The sequence below is a fragment of the Dicentrarchus labrax genome, unplaced genomic scaffold, assembly GCF_905237075.1.
Source record: "Dicentrarchus labrax unplaced genomic scaffold, dlabrax2021, whole genome shotgun sequence".
NCBI lineage: Eukaryota > Metazoa > Chordata > Actinopteri > Moronidae > Dicentrarchus > Dicentrarchus labrax.
Genome location: NW_026136710.1, coordinates 14,093,483 through 14,109,111, shown reverse-complemented (window position 1 = coordinate 14,109,111; position 15,629 = coordinate 14,093,483). Strand labels below are relative to the sequence as shown.

At 39.4% G+C, this 15,629-nt stretch overlaps 2 protein-coding genes across 2 annotated transcripts; one reads left to right on the top strand and one right to left on the bottom strand.

The window, feature by feature from the left end:
* The first annotated feature begins 105 nt into the window (after positions 1–105).
* On the top strand, positions 106–5,155 carry anxa3b (annexin A3b). Its single transcript, XM_051412672.1, has 14 exons — positions 106–269; positions 724–763; positions 878–925; positions 1,140–1,227; positions 1,380–1,474; positions 1,588–1,701; positions 2,027–2,117; positions 2,234–2,313; positions 2,696–2,752; positions 3,059–3,152; positions 3,805–3,900; positions 3,995–4,053; positions 4,384–4,506; positions 4,695–5,155. Exons 2-14 carry the CDS (start codon positions 752–754, stop codon positions 4,749–4,751), a joined length of 1,014 nt encoding a protein of 337 aa, XP_051268632.1. The 5' UTR covers positions 106–269; positions 724–751; the 3' UTR covers positions 4,752–5,155.
* Positions 5,156–5,198: 43 nt separating this feature from the next.
* Positions 5,199–15,088, bottom strand: rcl1 (RNA terminal phosphate cyclase-like 1). Its single transcript, XM_051412669.1, has 9 exons — positions 14,869–15,088; positions 14,382–14,453; positions 13,511–13,686; positions 12,770–12,844; positions 12,529–12,653; positions 11,864–11,989; positions 11,463–11,619; positions 6,538–6,641; positions 5,199–5,375 (listed from the first exon to the last, which is right to left on the bottom strand). The coding sequence occupies exons 1-9, from the start codon at positions 14,996–14,998 to the stop codon at positions 5,222–5,224; spliced, it is 1,119 nt and encodes a 372-aa protein (XP_051268629.1). The 5' UTR covers positions 14,999–15,088; the 3' UTR covers positions 5,199–5,221.
* Between the last annotated feature and the right edge of the window lie 541 nt (positions 15,089–15,629).

Here is a 15,629-nt window from a genome sequence, read left to right as displayed (position 1 = left end):
TACTTTACAGCAGATGATGTTATAGTGAGTTAGGAAGATTGTTGCGCAAGGGAGTCGAGTTACAGGGGGAGGCATGGTCCAATAGGACAGATGAGAGGCCAGGACCAGTACTGTTACTGTGTGCCAATGAGGAGGAGTTTACGGTCTCTATGATTCAACTTCCTCCAGCTAATGATGGGGCGTTTCCCTCTCAACTTCTCAGAAAGGTGTGGTGATTTTGGCCCACTGTGAGTTTTCTGCTCTGACATCAATCCTGTGCTGTCACTAAGGTAAGAAACATATACAAACACATTTTCTGACTTTTACCGACAGTCTTTATACATTTTACGTGTCTTTATGCTCTGTCTGTGCTCCGTGGTTTTGTTTTTGATGCTTAAAGTATTGCTGTAATGATCGGGAAAATAGTTTTGTTTGTTTTTTTCTGCAGTGGACATAGGCTTTCATTTTCTACAGTTCTATCCACTTACACGCGTCCACTCGACACTGCTGGTTTGCTCACTCGATCTTGAACTGTCAAATGAGGGAGGTTATGGTGGATATTTAGAGGAATAATAACAATAATAAACATTGGATGCCAAGTCAGAGGATGCGGCGGAAGAGAAAATGCGCAGATGGGAGCAAAACCAATCAGAAGCAAGAGTCCAGAGCTGATGGAGTGCATTATATCCCCATACAGTGACATAAAGATGCTGATACTGTATGTTTTTTTTTTCTTCTCCCTAGTTTGAGACTTTTCTCCACAACCGCAACTATGTCTGTTTGGGTGAGTAGTTGCAGGCTGTCTGTGAACCATAGTAGGGTGTAAATAACAATTTGAGGCTTAAAATGTGAGTAAATACAGGTGATAACTGAAGCATGTTGGTTGGCTTGTATATAGGATGACCTGGATCTGCTCTTAGACTCCCCCTCCTCACTGACTGTGACAGTAAGTTGGACATACTCTTACCTTTCAGTGTGCAGGAATATGAAGATGATGGATATTGATTTTAATGGATATTGACCAATAGGAAAGCTTTGAATTTAAACTATTAATCAGAGAGCGATGTGATTGTTTTACATGTACAAGTCGATCAATTTCCATTGCTGTTGTGTGTGAACTTGTGTGTGTGTGTGTGTGTGTGTGTGTGTGTGTGTTTCAGTCCACTACAAGAGGAACTGTGAAGGACAAGCCAAACCTTAAAGTGGAGGAGGATGTTTCTGCACTGAGGAAAGCCATAGAGGGCCTCGGTGAGTTAATGAGTTACCATTATTGCCATTAGTGTTATCTGCAAAGCACTTAAATCATATTTTAATAAATATGTCAGTTGGTGGAGTTTTATGAGGTTGTAAAGGCATGGAGTAAATGGTAAGCTTGCCCCATACTGTGCTCTTCTTTATAGGTACGACAGAAAAGACCATAATTGAGGTGTTGACCCAAAGAAGTAATGCCCAGCGTCAGCTCATTGCTAAGGCCTATGAGAAAGCCACAGGAAGGGTATATGAATGTACTTACTCTTAAAATATGAATTCTGAGTGTTGTGGCAAAGACCAAAATGAGCTTCATGATGGTGGGGTAAGATCTGTGTGTCATCAACCTTCCTTCATCAGAAATTAGTAGCTGACCTGGAGGGCGACACTCACGGAGACTTTGAGGATTTGTTAGTGGCGTTGGTGACGCCGCCTGCCGTCTACGACTGTCATGAAGTCATCAAAGCCATCAAGGTGAGATTGTGTCGAATTCACAGAATCTGTATTGGCCTGCTGTTGCATCAAGATCGCTTGCCTGCAGAAATTCTTATGTGTTTGAGTGTGTTCAAAGAAACATAAAGAAAAATTACATTTACGGGGAGCTAATTCCAGTTCTACATGTTTAATTTGTTTAAATAGGCTTAAGTATAGTTTGGATTCGTGCAATACTATGTTCTCTTTGTAGTCTAAGAACAGCATGTCACTGTTTGTGTTATGTCTATGTATAATAGCACAATATTGAGACTGAAATACTTAATATTTAATTTCACTCTTATTCTCTTGTGTGTATCACATTCAGGGTGCAGGGACTACAGAGTGTACGCTGACAGAAATCTTTGCTTCGAGATCCAACAGACAGATCAAGGCCATGTCTGAAGCATACCTCGCAGGTTATTGTCTTCAACACAATGTACTTGTAATTTCACTGGTTAGTCAGTGACTCATCTTATTGTGAAACAGTTGGCAAATATTGTGAAAGTATCTGCATTGTGCTGTTTCATTCAAGAAACTGGAAAATCGATGATTCACGATCTGCAGTCGGAGGTGTCTGGAGATTACGGCAAAGCACTGCTCATTTTGGCTGAGGTACTGTGTATTAAATTGTATTGCATTCCCAACAAATGAGAATCAGACCTAAAGCATTACATTTATTATAGCCAAACAGCTGTGGACATTCCTATCTTATCTCAAAAAATGTGATGGAAAAAAAAAATAAAAATCAGCAAACAAAAAGCAAATTGACTTATGTGAGCCAAACAAAGTCAACACACAATAAAATCGCTAAAAAAATCAAATGTTTTCTACAGATCTGTAAATCTTTGGAAAGCTTTTCATCTCTATTATCAAATTACAAACAATGTTTAGCTTGGAATTGAATTCTGAATTAAAATCACTTAAAATAACCAAATGCCAAATATATTGGATTTATTCTACATATCACAATCTGTTCTTCTGTTCGTCCTCACAGGGGAAGAGAGACGAGAGCACCAATGTGGATGCTGCCAAGGCTAAAGCTGATGCTAAGGTATATTCACTACATTCAGCCTTTCAGTGACACGTAGTGCGACCACCATGCGGCTCATGTGGCTACAGGAAACATTAGTTGCTATGTCAGTTCCAGCTACTGTTTTGACATTCTTAGCTCATTCATGGGGCTTGAAGGCACCACTCACCTCACGCACACAGTGATTCAAGCCTGAACTTGCTTTTCCTATGCTTAACACGTCATGGTTGTCCCTTGTATTACAGGTTCAGTGGTTTTTGCCATGAAAATCTTTATTTATGATTTTAAAACTGTGCGTATATTCACATTCACTTTCATTCCACCCAGGCCCTGTACGAAGCAGGAGAGAAGAAGTGGGGAACTGATGAAGGGAAGTTTATTGACATCCTGTGCCACAGGAGTATTCCCCAGCTTCGACAGAGTGGGTACACCACTTGTATATCTTGTTTGTAGATGCTTAAGTTGTACTTACTTAGCTCAAACAGCACTGGTTTGAGCTAAATGCTAATGTCAGCATGCCAATATGCTGATGCAAAGTAGGTATAATGGTTACCATGTTCACCATTTTAGTTCAGTGTTTGCATGTTAACATTTGCTTACTAGTACTAAGCAAAAGCACACCTGAGTCTGATAGGAGTGTCAGTAGTTTTGCAGGAATTTGGTCATAAATCAAAAGTTTGGGTTAAATTAAAGTGATAACTTGATGGTGGCGCTAGATGAAAAGTAAAGAGATCAGAAAACATATTAGGATTCATCCTCTGGACATCATGGATACTTACATCATATTTCGTGGTAATACACCCAAATATATTTTACTAAAAGCCAAAAATGGCAACCTCATGGTTGGGGCTCAAGGTAAAAGTCAGGGGATCGCCAAAGTCAGCACGACTGATCCTTTGGGGTCAAAATTTCATGGTAATTGAGAGAGTAGGGAACTGACCAACTGGCCGACATGGCATGCCAGCGCTACAGCCATGCTGCTAGTATGGATAAAAAAATCATGAAAGAAATGTATCTCACCTTCAACAGGAGAGAAAAAAAGTTAAATTCAAATTTGTTTTATGTTTTGCCAGCTCTGGTGGAGTACAAAAACATCAGTAAGAAGACTCTGCAGGAGAGCATTGAGAGCGAGATGTCTGGAAACCTGGAGGAGCTACTAGTGGCTGTTGGTGAGAAAGATGTGTCATATAGTCATACGCATTTAACATTAAACTAATCCAACACAACAACGTATTAAATATTTTCAACTCAACTCTTGTCTAGTTAAGTGTGTGAAGAACGTTCCTGCATACCTCGCTGAGAGGCTATTCAAGAGCATGAAGGTAAGCTGTACAATATGTCCTTCCATAGTTGTACTGGTGGCCCCCAAAACAAAATCCACATATTGTTTGCTTGCACCCGGTCCATTTTAGCCACACCATACAATTGCATTGGTCACCAGTGGTGTGGAAAGGAATGTTAAGCCACTGTTTTATTGTTGCTGCTTTGACTAAATGTGCCAACAGGCTCTAAAGTAGATAACCAAAAAACAGACACTGCTGAAATAATAGCCATTATTGCAGGAGAATGTGTGTGAACTGATGTAAGTATTATTTGATTTATCAAGGTTCAATTTCTGACTTGACTTCCTCCCCAAATTTGACTTTTTCCAGGGTGCTGGGACGACAGAGTCCACTCTGACCAGAATACTAGTCAGCCGCTCAGAGGTCGATCTGCTGGACATCAGAGCAGAGTACAAGAAGTTGTTTGGATATTCCCTCTACTCCCAGTTAGAGGTCAGAACACACCACCAGAAATTATATTTAATGTGCTTATTTAGTTTAAATGTTGTATCTTTGAGAGGTTTGAGACATTGGACAAGAATTTTGTAAGGTTAACTTCAGACAGTTCCTGTTTGTATGAGATGACGTGTTCTTTAAACATGTTTTTTTTTTTATCTCTTTTCTTCATCATGTTTGTGTAGTCTGAAGTGTCGGGCAGTTACGGAGACACCCTCAAGCGTCTATGTGGCCAAGACTAACTCCTCCCAACCCCTGTGATGAGAAACATGTGGTGTATGAAGTGCAGCTTTACCCCATAGCAGATGGGAAGAACCACATCTAATAAGGAGGGTGACCAGTTGCTGACCTTTCCAATCATATTGATGCATTAGCTTGGACTTGGCTGGAACTAACCATCCAGCAATGCTTTTTAATGTGGAATTCCAGTAATGTTCAACCAGAAATTGATGTTTTAAACTACAGTGCCATGTATGACCATGCCATGAATGATTAACACAAACACTTAAGGAGAAGCTGTTATTCTTAGATATGAAGATGCTGTTGAATGTCTTTTTCAATATAAGAAATTGTTTGTATTCCAACATAGTCACAAATAACTGTTATAATTTCACATATAAGAAAATAAAAATACTGTATTCTACTATTTCATGTGAGTGAGAGAAAAGATACAAGACAAAACCATGCCATTTATATAAAAAAAATACTTATTTTATTTAAGGGATTTATTTATGTTGCTGTAACCGACTCCTACACACGTCATCAGGACCTTGTCTCCTCCTTTCCTTTCATCTTCTAAAGGCTTCCGAACTTCAACCTTGAACATAATCTGGAAGAAATCTCTAATGTGTCTGAGGAACTCGATCCTGGATTGAGAGAAATGGAAAACATGATTAAATATATTACAACTGACTATAAATAATACACACTGGGAGTTGCAGATCAGCGTCAAAGCCTTTGATTCTTAAAGCTAGGATGCCAAACATTTACAAAACAAAAGGTATTTACATACACAGAAACCAATTTGTTTTTATAATAAATACACATCTTTGAGGTAACAGGTTGTGTTGTCATCGACATTACCGGAGTTAAGAGGAGGAGTGTATTGCGATGGCACTGCCAATCTTCAGTTATCATAGTACTGTACTTGAGAGGGACACAGCACCGGTACCATGATAACTGAAAATGGACAGTTCATAGTTCGCTCCTCATTTGAGATGACTCTGTCTGAAATCAACTTTGTGTTCAGTTTTCCTATTCGTTTTTCTCCTTTATGCTTTAACATTTATTACAGTTTGTATACAAGAAGTCAGTGTAGTGAAATCATGTCTTAAACTGTAAATGTATTCAGTGATCACACATTCACCAAGTACCTCTGTATGAACTGACACGGACCATGTATAAACACAGCTGGCCAAGTCCCATGATAATGCATTTGTTTAAAAGTATGTGAAAAATTTGTGCAGAAAAAAAGGGATCCAAAGTCCACAGAATTGAACTGGGGCTTGTTATTTTCTGCCTGGTGCCTCATCAGCAGTTCACTTGCATTTTCTGCAACTATTTTTCTCTTTACCTTGGTATAACCTTTCTGAGCGGCAGTCACTACTAGATTACCTTGCTTACTGTGAACTGCAGCAGTCTGTGTGTTTGCAGCTCGAAGCAACACATTTCTGGTAATTGGGAAGTTAAATATAGGTACGGATTAGTTAAAAAAAAAATGGTGTTATTAAGTTAAGTGCTATTTTTCAGTGACAACTCAGTCAAAAACAAACTAGGAGTCTTGTGTCTAACAAACGTGAGCATTTATTGCCCCTGTTTATTTATCCAGAATTTTGTGTGAGAACTTTGGAATATTGTCACTTGCCAAGATTGAAAGTAAAAGAATAACAAAATGCGAGGTCCAGTACATTCTACATTTGGACAAAGTGCATCTGTTAAATAACTTAGGAATAAGCCAAGGGCCTGTTTGTAAAGTTCAGAGGGGCAGCGCGCTTTGTGAGAGTCTATTACTGAATGACAGTGGCTTACGTGTATGGGGAGAGGGGTCCGAGCAGAACCTTCGACACGTCCTGTTGGCCAAGGGTCATCAAGAGCAGCGCCAGGCTTTGATTGGATGAATCCACGCAGCCACCCTAAAACAGACAAAGGCCATGTTTTTAAGCAACAAAAACAGCCCAGAAATACGTCATAAGAGGTGGAGATGTTTAAAAAGAACTCTGCAACCCCACAACGGGGGATTGATTATCTCAGGTCCAACACTGATAGCCATCTACACTTGCAAAAACATAGTGAGAATCCAGAAGAGGTGTCAGTAGGGCAGATGTTTTTCAGCAAATTTAGGGAGAGAATATGTTAAACTTATATAATAAAAGAAAAAAAAAAAGTGAATCCATTTTAATCCTGAGACAAATATGCCCAAAGCCACAAGTACAAAACATTTTGAACCATGTTTGTTTACAGCTTTGTTGCGTTTTAATGGCGGAGGAGTCGTCCAGGACAAGATGCATGGCATTTCTCGTTTTGCATTCTACAAATTCAAATCCTGTTAATTGTCTTCCTACGACATGTTTCTCTTCTTTTCCCCAAATAATGCTGCATTTTCTGTCCCGTCTGACCTCTTAGCCCTTCTCATTTTGCTCCCCTTTTTCCTTGGACAATTAGAGGACAGAGGATCCACTCTCTGTATCCAAGTGATCACATGCCATCGTGATTACTTGACAACAGCTATGTGCTGTTCACCCGGCTGCATGAAGAGGCCTATGCGAGGCTGGACACACACAAGAGCATTTTATAAAACCCAAATGACCTCCAAAATGGCTTTTGTGATTTTGTAGGTTTATGGTTAAAACTTTTACCACTTAGCGTCTTGCATTAATCCGAGGTACAGTGGCCACAGCCTATCTGCAGCTACACAAGGTCAGTTTCTTGTTCTGTGCGTCCATCCTAACCAAGCATGCGCGTGGCCCAGTCATGCAGTATTATGGCATCGTGACAGCTTGTCAGCAGGAATATGATTCAATTACATAATCATATCACTGAAACCATGGCCAAACTATGGTGACATTGTCTATATTGTTGATGAGGAAGAGATTTTGCTAAATGCCTTCCCTCTACAACTGGATGAGATTCATCAAACTTGGTATACCGTTACAATGAACTAAAAAAAATACTTAATCACTTGTGACATTATGAAGAACTACACCTCAGTCAACAAGCCTTGAGAGTAGCTATATGACGGATTGAACAGTTTTCCATATTCTGATACAGGTTTTACCATAAAATGCACAAAGTCCATCTTAATTACTTTAAGACAAAATGTTTTTCTATGTATCCTTCCTACTGTGGGGATACATGAGTGAATATTTCACATTAAACGCCCCATTTAACTAATCACGCTCAATTTGCCTCCAGAAAAAAGTCAACCGTATTCCTTCCAAATAAAGTTGACTATTGAAATAATATTGCGCCAGAGCACCCTACCTTTTTGCGCTGCCGTTCCAGGCTACAAAAGTTCATATGACCTTTTTTCCCCCGAACAGTTTCTGGTTTTCCCACTTTTTGTTTGGCCCATCCTTTTCAACAAGCAGCTTCCTTTCAGTGCAAGAAATGTGACGCATTAACACCATTTCTGACAGCTAGTTTCAGGCCCTGCCTTTCAGAGAAAACATGAGACAGTTAAGGTCCCCCGACAGGCCAGAAGCCACAAACCGGCCACAAGGCCTTATGGAAAAGTCCCTTGAATCCTTCGAGTGAATGGCAACCCCCTTTCCCAACAAACAAATTCAAGGGGGAAAAAAAAAAAAAAACATGGGCACACTCAAGCGACTTCCAAAATATAAAATCATGGTAGAACTTCCAAGCATTTAAAGACTTACTTGACCTAAACATGTAAAACTGTATAACTAACAAGGTGAAATTAAAAAAAGAAAAAGAGAAAAAAGGGATAAATCCACGTGTGGCATTTGTTAGTTCAACAGTGAAGAAGAACAATGGGTCAAGGCTCAAAGCTTCTTTTCTGAGGACTGATTTCAACCTAATTTGACACCATTCTTACTACAGTAGAAGGAAAAAAAAAAAAAAAAAAACTATGGTGTTCAAAATTTAGTGACAATAGTCAACAGTGGAATAAAAAATGGTAACTACAATGAATTTACTTTAAACTGTTCTTAAAGTAAAAAAAATAACAACCAAAAAGTCAACAAAATTTGAAGAGTGCACCACTCACATCAGCTCATGTCCAGTGTTGATGTTGCTTCCAAAAACAAAATGTCCATCAAGTAGCTTTGGTTTACTACAAGAAGTCTGTACTGATTAACCATAAAACAAACAGACACACACATACAACGGTGCCCATGCCCTTTAATGCGAATCCAGCAAATCTCTTTTCGCAGCTTTCAAAAATTAACTATCCCAGCACGAGTCACACATCCATTTTACTCTGGTGTTATCCTTCCTCTTGTCCTCCTCTCTGCTGTAGCAATTACCCTTTCTTCCTGCTACAGTTAAAATCAGCAGTTATTCAAATGCTGTTCAGTTTCCGAGCTGGTGAATCAACCTGTTTTACCAGCTGCTGTGGCTTTAAAAAAAAAAAAAAATAAAGAAAAAGTTTAAAAACTGAGGGATTTATAATCCACCTTCCTCTGAGGCTGCTAAAGAGAAATGTAAGCTAACCACTCTGTTGCTCAGAGTTAAGAGGATGCATGCAACATTTTTCCTGTTTCGGAGTTAATCAGCACTACCCTGACCAGCTAACTGGACTCACATGGCTCCTATGAGAGGCAGAGCCATGTGGAGGCAAACTGAAGTCACAGAATCCCTGGATCTAATTGTGCATATTCTGATGAAGTGGGCTCTTTTTTCCCGCATGACTATGGGAAATTATTTCTGCTTGTGTAACTCTTTAGTAGCAGCCAAGTTATTTTGTCTTACAGCTCCTACTGTAAAAGTCACACAAACTACACAGGTAGTTTGATATGGATACATGAAATGTGACCTTATGAGAGTTTTTTTCCCAGTTGTCTCAAACACAACCATAAAGCTCCACTCAAGAATTCCTCATTTATCGAGCCTGTCTGAATGAACACTGTTCAGCTGACACATCGGCTAAACGACTGAAATGCTAGTGTGAGTGAACTAACTGAGCTTTGACCTGTGCACAGACCTGCCTGTGACTTTGATGTAGTTAATAAATAAATAAGACATTACGAAATAATCACCAGTTGAAAATACATACCAATAAACTGTGAAACAATATAAGAAACAATTCAAATTCAACTCATTATGATGCGTTATTTCATTATTCTTATTTTCATAACAGTTCTTACTGATTGTTCTTTGAATAATGAACTTTTCATTTCACTGGCCAACAAAAACATCTAAAAAACATGAGATAAAGGAACATTTTGAAATATGATGAAATAAAAATGAACTAAGACTTAAGAATGACAAAACAACATTTCATAATAGTTAAGTCATACGTCATTTTTTTTCAACATTTATTTCATAATGTCTTATTTATGTATTTAATATTGAACAGTTTAGATTTTCTTTAGCCATTAAATTATTAACTTAAAGGGGATCTATTATTCACACTTCCAGTTCTATATTTTTCCTAAAAATTAAATGTACATTTCAAATCATATTATATGTGAAAGAGAAAATGTAAAAATTGGGGCCTTCGCAGTCAACAGTCAGCAAAGACGAAAAGAGTATTCTGGCATTACTTAATTTTGTTATTTTCCAATGTCTCCACTTAAAACAATGGCGGTTGAATTGTTTTTTCAAACATAATCAGAAACAGAGAAAATACCTAAATATAAACGATCATTCCTCTATACAGACCCTATCATTGAGAGCTTTAAGAGACTGAAATATATTTATTATTTAATATATTTTTTTACTCTTATCACTCAGGTCTGGCCCTAGCTGACAGGACAAGGCTAAGTCTTCAAACACAGACATAATTACATGACTGACTTATTAAACAGACTACAGCATCCATTTTAATAAAACGGAGAAAAGGCCTGATCAAAACATTTGATTTGTTTTCTACATTGTGGTTCTGACCACAAACAGATTCTCAGTAGAATTCCAGACTGGGGTGATTACTGGGGAATGTGAGTAAACAAGGGCAGCAGATGTCATTGTTGCATGCTCAGATTCGATTGTGTCTTAACTGCGTGTTGTCAGGTATTCCCCAAGAATTCTGAGTTGTCCAGGGATAGTCTGAAAACCAATTCCCCAGCTGCTGTGTGCAGAGTAAGTTAAACTTCAGAACAGTATTACAATACTGCATTGTCTGTGATTTTTTGTCAAGATTAAAATGACTTCTCAGTACAAAAAGCTTTAAAAAAATACATCCCTAAAAAAATATCTTACATAAAATTAGCGTTAGATGTAGTCAGTAAACAGTTATCAGACTTGTTGGAGATGAGTGTGGGCAGGCAACCACTATGCCTGCTTGAATTACGCAAATAAAACAGGATGGGCTTGGTATTTTGAATGGCAGTTGCCTTGCAGATCAGTTAGGTGATGAAAGATTCCTCAGTTGCCTGCAGTGTTAGAGAAACTGAAAAACTGAAAAACAGACATACATTGTGCAAAACAATGCAGCAAAGCCTTGTGTTTCCTCACTGGCTTGATTTTGTCTACTGCCTCTCGAAAACAAAAACAGCATGAAGCACATTTGCATAGTAGACTATAGCAAATAAAGATCAAGTCCGTCTTTTTTTATTTGGATGTTATTGGGCACACGGCCTGTTTGCCCTTCGGCCACTTCAGAAAAACCATATTGTCTGCCCCTAAATGAAAACAGCCACTTATATTTTAAAATTCAATGTCAAACATCAAAACAAATTGTAACCCAGGCTGAGACGACTGAAACCATGGATCTTCTCTTTGCTGACGACCTGACACGTGTGTGTGTGAATGACTATGTACTGTGTGCGTCTTACCCGATGTACCTCCTCCAAAAGCAGTTTAGCACAGTTCCTGCCAAGGTCCTCTGGAAGCATTGGGTCCCCCTGCCCCTGCGGCGTTGACGACATCTCAGCGCTGAGGAAGAAGCCGTTCAGTGTCTCTGCCACCAGGGTCAGACCGAAACCTGGAGACCTGCGGTTAACCAACATGAATTATTGAGTCTTTCTCTGAATAAGCAGGGATAACTGAAACTTTGCTTACGAATGCACAAGGGGGGTAATCTGCATTGAAACACAAGTATAAGAACTGACTTTTATGGTTATTGTAGTTTGACTATTCAACTAAGTTTGACAGAAACAGCTGACATAAAGTGAGTACAAATAGACAGCATGTTGGATTTCTTTTCACTGGCCCTGCACTGTGTTGAGATACTCACTTGCCAGAGTTGGCTCCTTTCATGTGGTCGGTGTAGATGTAGATGTCTGGAATGAACTGGTTTAGGACGCCTCTGGCTGACTCCACTATCCTGTTGGCCATCTGAGGAGAAACTCGCACCGAATATCTGCACCAACTGTCAAGGACCTTTGATGACTAACTGTAGCCTACGTAGTTGTAGTAACTTCAGTCATTTTCTGAAGCTGAGATGCAGAGACGCATTTTATTGCTGTTAAATGTATGTTATTATACGGCTCCAAACATATGTCCAGTAATTGTTCTATATGACTGGAAAGTTTAGTTTCTGGCATTTATGAAGAGATACTAGAGAGAGATTAGTCAATTCATCAATTAGTCCACAGACTCTTATTCAGCAACTAGCTGAGCTTTTCCCTGTTTATCAACATTGTAAACTGAACATCTTTGGCTTTTTGACTGTTGATCATACAAAACAAGACATTTAAAGCTGTCATGCTGGGCTTTCAGATATTCTTATGAATATATATCAACAAAAGGAATAAGTAAGAAAATACTTACAACAATAATCATAATAATGAAAATAATCAATAGTTGCAGTCCTAATAGACAATAAAATACAACAGGATGGTTTTATTTGTTTGAAAAAAGATGAAGAAAAGGCCATTATTGTGAGCCTGAGAAGGATACGCTACACCTCGGATCCTCTTGATTTTTCCTGGGTCCATCAGCTGTACTGGCCTGATGGTCCTGCGGACGGGACATGTGAATACTACCTCCCCTCCCCCACCAGGCGCCATCCCCCTCTTCACCACCTGAGGGAGAGAGAGAGGAAAAGACAGGCCGACTTCTTTTTAAGTAACAGCACTCTATTTTAATGTAAAATTTATAACATTATACCACACTAAACAGGCCACTGCTGTGTCCTCACCTTGAGATCGAATCCCTCTCCATCAATGCCAAACTTCTTCATCAGAGGGAGGGCTGTGGACTTCAGCACGTCCACCTGCAGGAGAGACAGTGTTTAAATCATTAAAATGTGCTTCAGTGTCTCAGTGGTTAATGCAATGCAAAACAACGCCAGGACATTTCTCATCACAGCAACAAACAGAGACGCTGTTCACTGTTTCCATGACAATGCCTCCCCCAGTGTCTCCGCTTCTTTTTTTTTTGTTAGTGGTTTGTTGACATTATGCCCCTCTAAACAGTTGCAGCTCATATCCAAGAGCAAAAACAAAACAGAAAAAGAGATTATACATTGGGTGTGACAACGAGGAAAACAGACTGCATTAGCAAGAGAGAACCACAAACTGTGAACACCTTCAACACTTAGAATATACAAACTTTCTGAATTGATTCAAAAACCTGACTAGCCCCTGAACTATCAGGTACTCTCACTCTGTAAAGAGACCAACTTTTCTCTGCAACATTGTTGATCTGACATGCAATTACTTGTAATGAAGCGCAGCCACTAGAGGGCAGTGTCCATCTGTATCTGAGAGACGAGCACTCTCCCCAGATATTCAATACACAGAGAATTTGACACGTTTCCTTGCAGAAGCATGCCTCACCTCCACCCAGTGTGTTTTGAATCAAAATTAAACTATGGGAAGCAAAATGAAGAAACAAAAAGCAAAAGTTAGAATGTGATCAGATGCAAGTGCCTCCTCACCGTCGGGTCAATGGGGTCATTGGTGACTCCTCTCAGTGTGGCCTTCAATGAGGTCTTCATGAACGGAGCCAGCATGAGCAAGGCTTCCAGATAGTAGCCAATCGAACGCTGCGTGTTGCAGTCATGTTCTACAGAGCCACCTTGCAACAAGCCAGGCTGGTAGAATAACACAGAACCTTGTAAAGACAAGACACATAAGGACAGTGAGTGAGTGGATGGTTACTTTACACTCTTTATATAATTATAACAATGGACTCACTGAACGAAAATGGAAGAATTTGCCCAAAATATTAAATTGTTAACAAAGTCAACTGAGATTTCTGTGTAAAAAAAAAAAAAATAAAGAAAACTGCAGTCATATCATCTGATATAATTCACAGTTGAACTTTATATCACTGCCATGCACAATAACAGCAACAATGTCATGTAAAAATAATTATAAGGGAACAAAAATACAGTGGAAAAACACTACTTAAATTCAGCTGGACTTGGAGTAATTCATCTTAATGACTGGAATAATTTAAAGCAATGTTAAAAGTCCATGTAACTGAGAAATTTAGTCCCTTGTGTATATGACGTTTGCTTTCCCTGTTGATTGTGTTTTATTTCTATTTAAATTGCAACCGGTGCGCTGTCCTGGCCAGGTCTCCCTCGGAAAAGAGATTTCAATCTCAAGGAACTTCCTGGTTAAACAAAGGTTAAATAAATAAATAATACCTTAATGTTCCTGTTCAAGGTGTAGGCCTGTTGCTGTTTTGAACATTAATGAAATCTCAGCCCTCTGTCCCTCTAACAGTAAACAGTACTTACATAAACCACAGCCTCTGTGACAAAGCTAATATTACACTCCCATCCTAATTATAAGACTCACCTGTTTGGTTAATCTCTATCCTGGAGCCATTGGTCACTTTGTCTAGCAGTCTGATGAAGCTGGCCTCAAAATCTGGAGGAGACGAAGAGAAACAAAACATACAGTTAATCAAACCAAACAGTTGGATGAAAGCCTAAATTACAGCCAACATATATGGAGTCAAACAAGTGGATGGAAGTGTTGTTGTTGCATCTGCTGAGGGAACTTCTGAAACCCCTCCCACATGTGCCAAGATAAGTGACTAATATATAATATATATATATATAATAATGTAAAAGCAGAGCTCTGTAACACACACGTCCAATGTTTCTTGAAGAGCAAAAACAAACACGTAACTTTGTCTTTATCTCACATTCACACCAGCTGTCCCATCCTTTCCCCACCTCCTACGCCCAGCGAGAAAACACACTCCCAACTGCGTAACAGCTAGCTCGTTAGCCGCCGTGCTAACTGCGACGCCACATGCTGGAGTGAAGCCGCCACTCACCGCGCAGCCCCGGGTTGTCCTCTTTGGACCGTATGTTCGATATCTTCACGCGTTTCCCGCTCAGGGTGGACAGCACCAGGCGCTGTCTGAAGAAATTGCAGCCGTCGTACGTGAGACCATGGCTTGCCATGTTATTGTTGTGTCTGCCTGGCGTCAGTGGAAATCCACGTGTGTTTGTCCAGGAAGACGTTGGTGGGAGGCGAAGGTACGGCAAAGCAGGAGGGACAAAAATATGTCTATATATATAATTTGTTTTTAAAGGGTGCATCGCCGGAAGATGGGCACCAGATGGCGCCAGATCACCATTTATTAATATAACATGGGCGTTTCTATATCATATCTTTGGGGTTTTAAAGGCACAAAACGTGACCACAGTGTAAACAAATCTGTTTCTACCCATATTTACAAGGATTGTCTCATTTATTGTTCTTTATTATGGACTGTAGGTGAAATAAATAAAGCAAATTAAAGTGCAAAATAAAATCTGTTGTCACTCTCATAATGATTGAAGATCTTTTAATATATTAACCAGACTAACACAAAAAAAGTTACACTTTTCTGAACTGTTAGGGTTATTTAGATCAGCCATGTCTGTCGGCATTCATTCCTTTAAAGCGGTCATTTGTTCAGTCCAGCCTGTCTGACAATCTGCAGGTCTGTCTGCTGAAGGGATCGAGGCTAGGAAGGGATTAATCACCGCAACCTTGCCAACACGCTTTTTTCCGCCTGTAGACCAATTACATAACCGTGTTATACAATAA

What these genes read in the sequence shown, in the direction of transcription:
- anxa3b (XM_051412672.1), top strand. An exon ending in CCTCCTCACTGACTGTGACA is followed by an intron (nt 926 to 1,139) that starts GTAAGTTGGACA and finishes TGTGTGTTTCAG; the next exon opens with TCCACTACAAGAGGAACTGT. An exon ending in GGCTATTCAAGAGCATGAAG is followed by an intron (nt 4,054 to 4,383) that starts GTAAGCTGTACA and finishes GACTTTTTCCAG; the next exon opens with GGTGCTGGGACGACAGAGTC.
- rcl1 (XM_051412669.1), bottom strand. Translation starts at nt 14,998, where the DNA reads ATGGCAAGCCATGGTCTCACGTACGACGGCTGCAATTTCTTCAGACAG. An exon ending in GGACAACCCGGGGCTGCGCG is followed by an intron (nt 14,454 to 14,868) that starts GTGAGTGGCGGC and finishes CGTCTCCTCCAG; the next exon opens with ATTTTGAGGCCAGCTTCATC. An exon ending in GAGAGGGATTCGATCTCAAG is followed by an intron (nt 12,654 to 12,769) that starts GTGAGGACACAG and finishes TCTCTCCCTCAG; the next exon opens with GTGGTGAAGAGGGGGATGGC.